Raw genomic sequence first — 12,268 nt, 5'->3', positions numbered from 1 at the left:
GGCCTCTAGAAGCTGGGGAAGGCAGGAAACGGATTCTTCCCAGCATCCAGAAGGAACCGGCCATGCCCACACCTGGATTTCAGCCCACTGAGACCCATGTTGGACGTCCAACCACGAGGTGATTCTGTCCCACGAAGACAACTGGCAGCACCAGGAGACATTTGCGGTCGTCATACATGGTGGGTAAGGAGGCGCCGCTGGCGTTTTGGGGGTTGGAGGCAGGGATGCTGCTCAACACCCCGTCCCTGGGGTGGCCCCAACACAGATTTATCCTTCCCGATATCAGCGATGCCAAGCTGTGGAAATCTGCCCCAAGGTGTTGGGCGCTGTGATGGTGCACCCACGGGGCACTGAGGAAGCCCAGAGAGGGCACTCGAGGAAGGGGACAGGGGAGGCTTCCCAAATGAGGGGGCGTCTCAGCTGGGGACAGGATGAACACAGGTCAGCCAGGAGGAAGGATGGCCTAGTGAGGGGCTGCAAAGTTGTGGGCAAAAGCTGGCAGGAAAGCCAGCTGTGTTCTGGGAACTGAGAGCCGCTGGCATGTCCAAGAAGGACTGAGGGGAGGCAGGGCCCCTCTGAGGAGTCTGGGCTCACAGGGAGGGCAGGGGGAGCTGCAGGTGTTTGAACAGGGGAGTGACGTCATCAGACATGGTCTCGGGGAACAGATGGAGGGGGCGGGCCCGGAGGTGGGGCCAGGAGGGAGGTGATCACTGGCAACAAATACAAGTCGATGGAGAGGAATAGGGGTCTGACTGGATGAGGGGACACAGAGGCAAGAACAGCACTGGTCTCCAGGCTGTCAGCTTGGTCTTTGTGGACAGTGGGAAAGCCATGGGGTCAAGCAGAGCCCATGGCCAACCCTGGGCCAGTGACTGTGGCCACCACAGCCTGGGTTCAGTCCTAGAAAACACGCGCGCGCGCCTAGAGCCGATGGAAGAGTAACTCCATTGTCAAGTTCACAGAGCTGCAGGGGAGCCAGGGATGCTGAGCATGTCCCCAGGGCAGCTCCTCGACCTCCTACAAAGACTGGCTTCCTTTCCTGTGTGCTTTTCTGGGCCAGTATTGGCTGCTAATAGAGGGGGAGACCTGCCAAGGCTCCTCCTCCCCGTAAAATGGTGACAACAATAGGAGGGTCGTGAGGCTTCAGGGAGCCTCGTGGAGCACGTGGCACCACCCCAGCTCCCTGCGCCCTGAGCACAAACCCCTCCTGTATTCAAAGCCGGGAATGAGTCTGTGGGGTGACATGGTTGGAAGTCTGCACTCCAGGGAGGGTCTCTTGGCAGACAGAGGGAACCTGGCAGTGAAAGTTTCTCCATCTGTAAAAAATGGACGCACGAGGCTGCTGGAAGGGCTCTGTGGACGGAGAATCAGGCTGGGACAGCTCACAGGGCTTGTCCTTGAACCCAGGATGTGCCCTCAGCCTCCGAAATGGCCAGCACCAGCTCCCTCCTGGGCGGCAGAGGATCAGGGATGGCCCCAGGCCCCACCCATCCCACCCTCATCATAGACCCGCTCCCACCTCCACAGGGGCCCAGGTGGCTTTCAGGTGACACACAGGACATGGGCGACCCCACCTGGAGACCATTCCTGGAGACCAGGGTGGCACAGGTCACTCAGGGCTCTCCCTCCCCGAGCACCCTGCCCTCCCCACTCCTCCTTGGCCAGATGGATGGATGGACGCGTGCTGGCTTCTACTCCCAGGCAAGCCTGGGAAATGCCCCGGCCTCTGGTCTCTGCTTGCCTTATCTGTAACAGTGCTGTACCCTCCTGAGTCATGTCCCTGGGTGAGTTCTATCCCCTAAACCAACTGACATGAACTCCAGAACTCTTGGGAACAGAGGATCCTGTGCCAGCTCAGGGCACCATTACCCAGGCCTGCTCCCTGTTCCCAGGGTAGCTTCCTGGGCCAGTCAGTGGCTCCCACCCAAGCCCACCTCCTACCCTGTCTGGGGCAGAGGTTTCCTCCTGCCGTCACCATGGTGGGATGCTCTGTGACTGGGTGCTGGGGACCTCACAGGGAGCATCTCAAGGGCCCACCCTCCCCAGAGCTCCAGCTGGACGGAGAGACATTTAGGTCACCAGGCAGCTGACCCAGCGGGTGTCAGAGAAGGCTTCCCAGGGGAGCAGGGAACGTCTGGAAGACAGGGCCCTTGTGGGCCAGGGAGACCCCCTGCACGGCCATGACCTCCAGGTCTGTGCTCCCCAGGAATCCCCAGGTTGTGGGGAGAGGGTGGAATGAGAGTGGAAACCAGGTGAGGGCAGGAGGGCGGGGACTAGACTAGGCGGGCAGATCAGTGAGCCAAGCAGCACAGAGAATCAGTGGCTCTGGGGGCTCCCAGCTGTGTAGACCAGCCCTTACCCCAGATTGCCCCACCCTGTGCTCAGGCCTCCAAGAACTGAGAAGACCCCAGACCCGGATGGGCCCTGAGCCCCGGGGCAATGGTCTGCTCCCACTCACCATACGAGGTCGAGGGCCCACCAGTGGGCAGGGCCCAGATACAAAGGGGTGAACCTTGGCCTTCAAGGTCAAGGTCAGGCCCTGAAGAGCCCCCAGAAGCCAGAAGCCCACACCCCGGGGGCCAGCACACGGATCGGGGAACACTTCCAAGTCCTTTATTGGGCCGGCAAGGCCGAGAGCTGCCCTAAGAGTGGGGTCCCAGTCTGGCGTCCATGGCGCCCCAGCCCCTATTCCCGCCTGGGGCAGGCAGCTTCCTCTTGACAGGCTACTTGGTTCGCTCCTTCAGGTATTCCCAGCCCTCCTTGGAGTACTCCCAGGCCTTGGAGGGGGCCACGGACAGAGCGGACATCACCGTGATGATGCCTGTGGGGAAGTAGGGCCCAGCGCCTTCAGTGGAGAGTTTTAGAGGCACCACTTCCGGCTCTGTCAATTCCACGCAGGGAAACAGGTGGAGGCCACACATTGCTCCCACCTCCCTGGAATCTCCACTCCCTTTTCTCTTTCAGATCCATTGGGGGCAGCGGCCAGGGCGGGGGGGGGGCGGGCAGCAGGTGCACACAAAGCAGGAAGGAGAGTGATGGAAAGGCATGGCCAGGAAGGGAGGTGGGAAGTATCTGGGGCCACTCTCCTGCAAGCAGACAGACCAAGGCCTACCTGAATTCCAGGACTCGCGGATGTTAAAGTTAAACTTTGGAGGGGCTGGGAGCTGGGAAGAGAGGGGAAGAAGGGGCTGGTGAAAGGGGAAGGCCTGGCAGCCCGCGCCTCCCTCACAGGCAGGGAGAGCAGCACACGCCCCAGTGTGGAGAAAGCCAAGCAGGGCTGGAGGGACCGGGGATCAAAGGCCACCCCTGAGCTGACACCCCTGCTCCCACCGAGCCGTAGCCTCAATCCCAGCTCCGAGTACCTGGGGTATCTTCAGGCCTGTCTGCTCGCACAAGTACTGGCTGAACTGGTACACGGCGGTGGGGACCACCTCCTCAGCTTTCTGAAGAACCGCCTGGCTCTTGTCGCTGGGCCCCAGCAGCTCCTGGTCGTACACCAGGTAGACAGCGCCCCCAGCCACACTGCCCTTGATGAGGAACCTGCAGGCAGAGAAAGGAACCACAGCAGCTCAGCAGATTCTGCTGGCCACCTCCCGTGTCTAGGCCCGCGGGTATGGGGGTGAGGGTTAGACCCCTAGGGGGAGGGGCGTGCCCACAGTCCAAAGAGTGACACACCTGAAGCCAGGCAGCTAATGCGGGAAGCACAGGGCATTTTGCGAGCCCAGAGGCGTGCCTGACCCACAGCACTTAATTTAACGCGTGCAGGGATACTCAGCTCCATTTAACTGGTAAACTGAAGCCTGGAGAGGAACAGTGTCACTCAAGATCCCGCAGAGGGCAGGGAACAGTGAAGACTTAAGACTCCTAACCACCTTCTACCTTCCAGCCCCGAGGGACGCTCCGCGAGGAACCCGCGGGGGTTTTCTAAGTGTCCCTGGTCATTTCCTGTCTGTCATACGCAGCTCTGGGTGCGCATTAACCTCCCAACAAACGCGTGCGGCACTCCCATATTACAGAGCGGGCAGCTGAGGCTCGGAGGGGTCTCGGGTACAGAGTGGGAAAGGCACGGACTCGCTAGGAAGCGGGAGGGGGGCGAGAAGCTCCACCCTGTCTGGACAGACACGGGAGACCTGACACTACGGGCGGCGAAAAGCCGATCGGGAGCAAACCAGATGGAGGGTGCTCGCAGAAGGGAACATTCTCGGGGGCTTGGGGCCCTCCTGGTGGCCCCACGAACCTCATCAGCGACCACACTCGGGGTACCATGACCGCTCCGCTCCGCGCGCAAGGACACTCGGCTCGCCCGCCACTTCCGGTCGCGGCGTCGCAGAGGCCTCTGGGAGGCGTAGTCTCTTGTCAGCCGCAAAGGCCTCCGGGAGTCGGAGTCTCGGCACCGAGACAACAGAAAGGGGTTGCGGTCCCACTGCAAAACAACTGTGCGAAGCTTAGCCCTCAGGGCCCGGCCGCCGCAAAGCTGTCTGGGAAAAGTAGTCGGCAAGTCACGTGAGGCGCCGGACGGCTCGTCTAGCCGCCAAGCCTCCTGGGAAATGCAGTCGGGCGCGGCACGGCCCTGGTGACGTGAGGGAAAGAGGAATCGGGTGTCATGAGTGGGGCCTGAGGGGGACCCACAAGATGTCGGAGCCCGGGAGATCGACCCGCGCCGGCGCGGGGGACTAAGGGCCCAGACAGAGGAAGAGAGTGCCTGGAAGCCGGTTGTCACGGCAACACGAGGGCTGATTTGTACGAGAGAGGCGGGCCTTTAGTCACGTGATCAGGTCAGGGGTTGAGGCCAGAGGAGAGCTAGGCGGGAGGCTGTTGCCCGGCAACGCCTGGGAGCGGAGTCCCCACAGTATAATCCCTCCCCCCGAGGAGGTGGGCTCGGAGTCACGTGACTCAGACCCTACGGGAGGGGGCGCGGTCGGAGCCTGGCGGACGCAGCGGTGAAGTGAGGGCAGAGGGGCGCGCGCGTGGCTCCCAGGCCCGGACCCCAGCCTCGCAGAACAGCGGGAGAAACTGAGGCCTGAGTGGGTGAGTTCGCGGTTGGGAGCGTGCGGTGAGTCGCACGCCCCCTTTGTCCAGAGGGGAAACTGAGGCCCGGCGAGGTCAGGGGGCCGGTGGGTTCTGCGAGGATCGGGTTTCCTCCTTTACTCCCCCATCAGAGCCTGGCTGCTTCATCCATCCATTCATCTATCCGCCCACTCACCCACCCAGCTTGCCAGCCAACCCCTGCGGGGCAGCTATGGTCAGGGCCAGTTTGAGGAGAGTGTTGAGCTGTGGGGCTTCAGGGCTTTCCCTGGAAGTGGAGAGAGGTGGGAGGGTGTTCCCTGCTGAGGGGACGCTGGCGTGACTGGGTTAGGGCGAGGAGTTCACTTTTCTGAGAACTGATAGATTCATGGATAGGAAGTGGGGAAGATGAGGACGGACAGAGGGCCGAGGCCAGACGTGCTGGGTCTCGTGGGCTGAGGTGGGGGGTGTGGTCTCCATCTGGGGCAGTGGTGAGCCCTGGGAGGGTTTGGAGCAGGAAGGGACATCCCAGGTGTTTTTGGACAAAGATCCCTATGGCCTTTCCTCTTTGCCCCATGCAGTTCAGAGGATAGAAACCCTAAGATGTGATGGGCTTGTGCCCTTTTCAGGGGAGATCCATGACCCCGTGAACTTGAATCACCTGGCCTGTTTATATCTTTCACCTTCTCCCTGGAACAAGTAAATCGGCTCCCCCAGCTGAAGTCACATCTTAACCCTGATGACATGGGCACCGCCATCTCCAAGCCAGTCCTGAGTGTCCGATTCCTTCTGGGTGTCTCCAGACAGAGTTATCTTTCTGGGCTCCCCCACCTCTCACCTCCCACATTCCTCGTATCACTCTGGGTCAGTCTATCTATTGAGTACCTACTGCATGTCTGGCAGTTCAGGGCACGGAAGATCCAAAAGGGAGCAAAACAGAAGCAGGTTTCCATTTCCTTTCTGCCCTCATGGAGCTGAGTCTAAGGGGAGAGAGGGATCCTGAACAGGTAACAAATCATCAAGATGATTTCAGGGGATGACAAGTGCTGAGAAGGAGAAAAGTTCTACAGGTAAGGGGGTGGGGGGGGACCAGGAACAGAGGTGCTTTAGAGAAGGAGGCCAGGGAAGTGCCCTCTGAGGAGGTGATTTTTGCGGCCGAGACTTGAAAGAGCAAGCCATTGGGTTGTATTTGGGAAGAGCATTCCTCGTAGAGGGAACAGCCAATGCAAAGGCCCTGAGGCAGGATGGTGACTGGCTGGTTCCAATGAACAGTGAAGAGGCTGGTGTGGCAAAGCAGAGTGAGCAAGAGGGGCTGGTCCAAGCAGAGCCTTTTTGGTCACCAAGGCTTTTGTTCTAAGTGAAACGGGCAGGGTTTTCAGTAGGGGAAGAAGATTGCTGCAGTGGTTCAGGTGAGCTAGATGATGACCTGGACCAGGTGGTGGCTATGGAGATGGAGAAGAGGGGGCAGGGCCAGGGGCATCACCACTGGCTCTTCGAACAAAGACGCCGTTGGGGAAATGGGTGTGACTGGGGTGCGACTGTGGGCCAGGCCTGTGCCGGCCACCCTCTCTCCCGCTGCAGGCCCAGGGAGGGCAATGAAGGTGCTGCTCCTCGCAGGGCTGGGAGCCCTGTTCTTTGCCTATTATTGGGATGACAACTTTGACCCAGGTGAGTGCCTGGGGGTGGGAGGAACGTTCTGGCTGTCCTGTCCATCCCCCAAGCTGACCACCCCTGCTCGCTGCCAGCCAGCCTCCAGGGAGCCCGTGTGCTGCTGACTGGAGCCAGTGTGGGCGTCGGGGAGGAGCTGGCATATCACTACGCGCGCCTGGGCTCCCACCTGGTGCTCACTGCCCACACCGAGGCTCTCCTACAGAAGGTGAGCCACTCCATCTCAAGTTTAATTGGTGGGGGGGGTGGGGCGGGGAAGGGAACAGGGCCTGGGTTTGAATCCGTGCAAGCATTCAGGCTTCCTGTGTGGCCTTGGGTAAGTCACCTAATCTTTCTGAGGCTTAGTTTGCTCATTTGTAAATCAAAGACAATAAAAGGACCTTCTCCTGGGTTGTGATGTGGGGTTGAATCCGTAAGACAGTTGTAAAGCAAGGACTGTTCCTCACTAAATAGGAGTATTGATAGTAACCAAAGGCTGTGTGGATAGCTAGGGTTCTCAAGTTCAAAAGCGGGTTGGGTAGACACTTAGCAACAGCCCAGTGTTGTTTCAAGGAAATGTACAGCTCCTGGGGATAAACCTTCCAAAATTTCAAGAGGCCAGAAATCTCAAGATTTATTTGAAATCTGCGTTTTAAATGTTGATGGTTGAACAAGCAAAATGTCCCCTATTCTGGCCCATGGGCTGCCAGTTTGCTACCCCAGTGGTAAAGCTTCGGGCATGATGTTGAATGGAACCTGAGGCTCATAGCAGGGGAGGGGGCTTCAGGCTGGGGCCCCTTTAGGGCCGGCAGGTGGAGGGGGGCCAGCTGGGGTGGAGGGGCCCACGGGCAGCTCTGGCCCCCCCAGGTGGTAGGGAACTGCCGGAAGCTGGGCGCTCCCAAGGTCTTCTACATCGCTGCGGACATGGCCTCCCCTGAGGTGCCCGAGCGCGTGGTGCAGTTCGCGCTGGACAAGCTGGGTGAGGGGCGGGGCCTGGAGTCTGGGACCTTGGCCTAGGCCTTAGGGGCACGACCCAAATTGGGGTGGGGGTGTGGTAGTAACGGCCGTCTGAGGGCGGAGATTTATGGGTCCGGGGGCAAGGCTAGGGGTGGCACCTCATGGCATCCAGTGGGTGGAACTCTGGACCGGGCCTCATTAGATCAGGGATGAAGCCTGGTTAGGGAGTAAGGCGGGGTCTCTTTGATCTTAATTGGGGCGCTACCTGGGTCAGAGCTCATCGTGTCAGTGCTCTGGCCGGAGCATCGCTAGTTCAGGGGGCAGGGCTATGGGTGGTGTCTCATAGGGCGCGGGGGGCGGAGCCTTAAGGACAGCTCCGGGCTGATGGGCCTCTCCGGGCCAGGAGGGCTGGACTACCTGGTGCTGAACCACCTCGGCGCCGCCCCAGCAGGCACGCGGGCCCGCAGCGCCCAGGCGACACGCTGGCTCATGCAGGTGCTCCGCCCATCCGCAGCCCCGGCTCCGCCCTCCCGCCAGACTCCACCCTCTCACCATTCCCCTCTCGGACCCTGCCCCTCCCAGCTCCAAACCCCAACTTTCCGGGTTCTAGGCTCCGCCCTCTTGACCTTGGCTCCGCCCCGGGCTGGTGTTCCCCCTCTTCCATTCGGAACTCCGCCCCAGTCCTCGAGCCCCGCCCCTACATACCAAGGCCCCGCCCCCAGGCTCTAGGCTCCGCCCCTGCCCCTTCTGGCCTTCTGTTCCTCCTCCGCCCGGTGACTCGCAGTCGCCACCTCCAGGTGAACTTCCTGAGTTACGTGCAACTGACTTCGTTGGCGCTGCCGAGTCTAACTGACAGCAAGGGCTCCCTGGTGGTGGTGTCCTCGTTGCTAGGTGCGTGTACGCGGGGCGGGGAGTGGGGAAGCCACGGGGCCGATGGGGACGAGCCTGGAGCGGGCAGGAAGGCTTCCCGGAGGAGCAGCGGCGTGTGGCCGCTCAGCCGCTGCCCTCCCGCGCCCCCAGGCCGCGTGCCCCCGTCCTTCTCCAGCCCCTACTCGGCGGCCAAGTTCGCGCTGAATAGCTTCTTCGGTTCTCTCCGGCGGGAGCTGGACGTGCAGGACGTGAACGTCGCCATCACCATGTGCGTCCTGGGCCTCCGGGATCGCGCCTCGGCCGCCGAGGGAGTCAGGTGAGGCCCAGGACGCGAGCCGGGGCCAGGCTGAGCGGGGAGGGGGTGTGGGGGGCCGCTCAGCCGTAGCCACAGTCCCCACCGCACCCTCCTGTCCCCAGGGGCGTCACGAGGGCCAAGGCGGCCCCAGGGCCCAAGGCAGCCCTGGCCGTGATTCGTGGCAGCGCCACGCGTGCCTCCGGCGTCTTCTACCCGTGGCGCTTCCATCTGCTCTGCCTGCTTCGCGGCTGGATGCCACAGCCAAGGGCCTGGTTCATCCGCCAGGAGCTCAACATCACGACCCCCGCTGCTTCCTGAGCCCCTGGGCTTAATGACCCTTCGTCTTCCCAGAAGAAGACCCTCCAGCCAATCGTCCTGGAGCCTGGACACACACCGAGACACCTCTGAGCGGGTGGCCAAGGGCCAAAAGAAAGTCATCAAGACAGAAAAGTAAACCTGAGAAAAACTACCAGCACCTGAAAACAGTCAGAACTCGGGGTGTGCCCGGCATCTTGTCAGGGGCTTGGAAGGCAATTACCTCAGTCTTCTCAGCTGTCATTGATGATATGATTGCTGCTTCCATTTTGCAGATGAACAAACTGAGGCTCGGAGAGGCTATGTGACTTGCCCCAGGGCCCTGGCCACATCAAGCAGGTCACAACACCACTGAGCCACCCTTGGAACCCTCTCTATTTGCGACCTGAAACCACTGCGTCCCTAATTTGTTCTTTCCACTCACTCAGCCTCGGAGCATCCCCCAACCCTTTTCCCGAGCACGGGAGCCCTCGAAGCTGTCGAGTTGATGGTGGGGTCTGAGGAGAGGGAAGAGGAAAAGAATGTGTTCTGGGCTGGATCCAGCCTCCCGTTTGATAATAAAAATCTTTCTTCCCTTGCACATCTGTTGTTCAGGCTCCTTGGTCCTTCCAATTTGCTGGTGACAGGAGGTGAAGAGGGATGTGTGTATTGGTGCCAGAACTCTCACCTTCATTTCACAGGTGGAGAAATGGAGGCTGAGAGACAGGTGGACGTCATCCAGGAAGTCAGGGATGGAAGGAAGTGTAACCGATTGTGGGCCAAAGGCTACATTTGCAGCACGAAGAACATGGTTTGTGCACCAATAATGATAACCTGCATCAGGCGCTATGCACTTGACATTCATGACATCTTCACAACCAGAGGTTAGTGCTACCATTGTTACCATTTTATGGATGAGGAAACTTAGACGGGAAGTCAGAGGCAGAAGCTGGGATTCTGACACCAGACTGTCCCTCTTTAAGGCAACGTGTGGGCTGCATCTGCACATCACTGGTATTTAGATTAATGAATTAAAAATTGACACTTTCTTTCAAATGGTAAACCAGCAGTGCTTGCATAAAGAAAAAGCAACTGTAAAGATAAAAACTAAATGAAAGCAATGTTATAAAAACAAAACAATGTTTTGAAGAATGAAACAATGTTATAAACAGCTAGCTACGGGTTGGATAGGGAGGGTGGGAGGGAGACGCAAGAGGGAGGGGATATGGGGATATAAGTATAGCTGATTCTCTTTGTTATACAGCAGAAACTAACAACAATGTAAAGCAACTATACTCCAATAAAGATGTTTTTTTAAAAAAAAAACTAGCTCCTGTGGGCTGTCCAAGGCTCCAAGATTAGCAGGTGTTCCAAGGGCTAACCCCAAACAGACCAGCCTCAAATTGATACTGTCTCTTGGAAATAAATAGGATTGAAAGATAAAAACCAGAAAAAAAAAATGTTTTTTGTTCCCACCACGCCTCCTATCCCTGCACCTAAAATTACATCAAGTTATATCAAATGCCACCAGGGGGCACTATATCACAACGCTTTCCTTAGCTCTAGCCCAGAGCTTGGCTTCATATATAGTAAAACCAATTTCTCCGTTTGTGGAAATTTTATTTTGTGCCAGGTATCACATCTTGCTCAAACAGTTTGGAATAGGTACTATTGTTGTCATCATTCTATAAATGGAGATATTCGAGTAGTGGGAGCTGAAGTCTCTGGCGCTGGGACAGCCAGCTGGCGGCAGAGGTAGGATTCCACCTCTCAACCCACCCGCAGAGGGAGACACCGCAGCCACAGCCACGCCTACCCGGTCCGACTACCGGTTTGGGCCCGCGAGGGTAAGCGCGCATGCTCAGGGGTCCGACAGGGACGCCTCCAGCCGCCAGGGGGAGCCCGCGACATTCCTGCCTCTCTGGCCCGCGCCGCCCGCGGGTTGGTAGAAATCCCAGAGTTCGGCGCGTTGGAGGCCCTTCCGCCGCGGCAGCCATTGAGGAGCAGCAGGTTAGTGAAGGCGAGCTGGAGTACCATCAGCAGCCATCCGGACCCTTGGGGCCCCAGTGCAGCTCGGGGGTATGGTTGGGTGCAGCGAGCAAGCCCGGGGGAGCCGAGGCGCGGGGTTCCGGGCGGCGGGGACCGAGTCGGGACTCACCTCCACCCCCCTCTCCCCACCCCTGTCCGCAGCCATGGCTCTGCGCTACCCCATGGCCGTGGGCCTCAACAAGGGCCACAAGGTGACCAAGAACGTGAGCAAGCCGAGGCACAGCCGCCGCCGCGGGGTGAGTGCCGGGAGCGCAGTCGGGGTGTCGAGTCGCGAGGGCAGTGGGGAGCCCTGGTGTTTTAAACGGAAGAAAGGGGGTGTCGGGCTTGCGCAGAGCAGAGTGAAGATGCCGGTTACGCGCCTGCGCGGCGAACGCCCGCCGGGGCTAAGTAACGGGACCCTCCCGGCCCGTGGATTCGGAAGCTGGGGCAGGAGCGAATTGGGAGCGGGTTTAGACGCATGAGCAGGAGTTTGCCGAGTAGAAGGGTTTCTGGATCGGAGTTGGAATGTGGAGGGAAAGCGGATTCCTTGTGTGTCAGGTTAAGGAATCGTAGGCTCATGGGGGTTTATATATTTCTTCATTAAGCGGCCCCGACTCCACGGTGCCCAGCTTGTGTCCAGGGCGAGAGGGTTCTGGGCCCGGGAAACAGCCCGTGCAAGGGCCGGGTGTGACGTGCCACTTTGATGTTGATAAAATTGGGGACTGGGGAGGATTTGGGCTTCCCTTGTTAGCAGACACACAACACTCCACCCGGAGACCCTGAGCGGTCGGGCGCCCCCTCGGAGCCCCGCGCTGACGCCTCCCTTCTCCCGCAGCGCCTCACCAAGCACACCAAGTTCGTGCGGGACATGATCCGGGAGGTGTGCGGCTTTGCCCCTTATGAGCGGCGGGCCATGGAGCTGCTCAAGGTCTCCAAGGACAAGCGGGCCCTCAAGTTCATCAAGAAAAGGGTAGGTAGGATTCTTGTGTTAGAGCCGGGGTGGGACTTGGGACTCAGGCTCACGGCCCTCCTTGCCCGGCAGGTGGGGACACACATCCGTGCCAAGAGAAAGAGAGAGGAGCTGAGCAATGTCCTGGCCGCCATGAGGAAGGCAGCAGCCAAGAAGGACTGAGCCCTTCCCCTCTGTGCACAATAAAACTTTTCCAGAAACTT

General features: G+C 59.4%; 3 protein-coding genes across 15 annotated transcripts; 2 read left to right on the top strand and 1 right to left on the bottom strand.

The window, feature by feature from the left end:
- Positions 1 to 2,597: 2,597 nt before the first annotated feature.
- On the bottom strand, positions 2,598 to 4,432 carry MICOS13 (mitochondrial contact site and cristae organizing system subunit 13). Its single transcript, XM_061190676.1, has 4 exons — positions 4,238 to 4,432; positions 3,363 to 3,540; positions 3,113 to 3,164; positions 2,598 to 2,821 (listed from the first exon to the last, which is right to left on the bottom strand). Exons 1-4 carry the CDS (start codon positions 4,264 to 4,266, stop codon positions 2,724 to 2,726), a joined length of 357 nt encoding a protein of 118 aa, XP_061046659.1. The 5' UTR covers positions 4,267 to 4,432; the 3' UTR covers positions 2,598 to 2,723.
- On the top strand, positions 4,395 to 10,918 carry HSD11B1L (hydroxysteroid 11-beta dehydrogenase 1 like). 12 transcript variants are annotated; one of them, XM_061190672.1, is made up of 9 exons: positions 4,395 to 5,028; positions 5,634 to 5,868; positions 6,586 to 6,672; positions 6,750 to 6,880; positions 7,519 to 7,630; positions 7,955 to 8,103; positions 8,331 to 8,499; positions 8,629 to 8,794; positions 8,896 to 9,684. In XM_061190672.1, exons 3-9 carry the CDS (start codon positions 6,600 to 6,602, stop codon positions 9,089 to 9,091), a joined length of 996 nt encoding a protein of 331 aa, XP_061046655.1. In that variant the 5' UTR covers positions 4,395 to 5,028; positions 5,634 to 5,868; positions 6,586 to 6,599; the 3' UTR covers positions 9,092 to 9,684. The 12 variants fall into 12 exon arrangements, 11 of the variants coding, with proteins under 11 accessions (XP_061046655.1, XP_061046654.1, XP_061046652.1 ...); XM_061190671.1 differs by lacking the exon at positions 5,634 to 5,868; XM_061190669.1 differs by lacking the exon at positions 5,634 to 5,868 and having other exon boundaries at positions 6,554 to 6,672; positions 8,896 to 9,683.
- A 73-nt stretch (positions 10,919 to 10,991) lies between these two features.
- On the top strand, positions 10,992 to 12,265 carry RPL36 (ribosomal protein L36). Of its 2 annotated transcripts, none has more exons than XM_061190677.1 (4): positions 10,992 to 11,077; positions 11,258 to 11,352; positions 11,931 to 12,065; positions 12,138 to 12,265. In XM_061190677.1, exons 2-4 carry the CDS (start codon positions 11,260 to 11,262, stop codon positions 12,225 to 12,227), a joined length of 318 nt encoding a protein of 105 aa, XP_061046660.1. In that variant the 5' UTR covers positions 10,992 to 11,077; positions 11,258 to 11,259; the 3' UTR covers positions 12,228 to 12,265. The 2 variants fall into 2 exon arrangements, with proteins under 2 accessions (XP_061046660.1, XP_061046661.1); XM_061190678.1 differs by having other exon boundaries at positions 11,057 to 11,146.
- The last annotated feature ends 3 nt before the right edge of the window (positions 12,266 to 12,268 follow it).

Source organism: Eubalaena glacialis, chromosome 4 (assembly GCF_028564815.1).
Source record: "Eubalaena glacialis isolate mEubGla1 chromosome 4, mEubGla1.1.hap2.+ XY, whole genome shotgun sequence".
Classification (NCBI taxonomy): domain Eukaryota; kingdom Metazoa; phylum Chordata; class Mammalia; order Artiodactyla; family Balaenidae; genus Eubalaena; species Eubalaena glacialis.
Note: the sequence above shows the minus strand (reverse complement) of the source record. Positions and strands in the feature narration are given on the sequence as shown.

Excerpts from the sequence above, each read along its gene's own strand:
- MICOS13 (XM_061190676.1), bottom strand. The coding sequence starts at position 4,266 with ATGGTACCCCGAGTGTGGTCGCTGATGAG. Across the intron at positions 3,541-4,237 it reads CGAGTGTGGTCGCTGATGAG|GTTCCTCATCAAGGGCAGTG; the intron begins GTTCGTGGGGCC and ends CTCTGCCTGCAG. Across the intron at positions 2,822-3,112 it reads CCGCGAGTCCTGGAATTCAG|GCATCATCACGGTGATGTCC; the intron begins GTAGGCCTTGGT and ends ACTTCCCCACAG.
- RPL36 (XM_061190677.1), top strand. The coding sequence starts at position 11,260 with ATGGCTCTGCGCTACCCCATGGCCGTGGGCCTCAACAAGGGCCACAAG. Across the intron at positions 11,353-11,930 it reads GGCACAGCCGCCGCCGCGGG|CGCCTCACCAAGCACACCAA; the intron begins GTGAGTGCCGGG and ends CTTCTCCCGCAG. Across the intron at positions 12,066-12,137 it reads TCAAGTTCATCAAGAAAAGG|GTGGGGACACACATCCGTGC; the intron begins GTAGGTAGGATT and ends CTTGCCCGGCAG.
- HSD11B1L (XM_061190665.1), top strand. The coding sequence starts at position 6,423 with ATGATGACCTGGACCAGGTGGTGGCTATGGAGATGGAGAAGAGGGGGC. Across the intron at positions 6,881-7,518 it reads CCGAGGCTCTCCTACAGAAG|GTGGTAGGGAACTGCCGGAA; the intron begins GTGAGCCACTCC and ends TGGCCCCCCCAG. Across the intron at positions 7,631-7,954 it reads GTTCGCGCTGGACAAGCTGG|GGCGCGGGGGGCGGAGCCTT; the intron begins GTGAGGGGCGGG and ends GGTGTCTCATAG.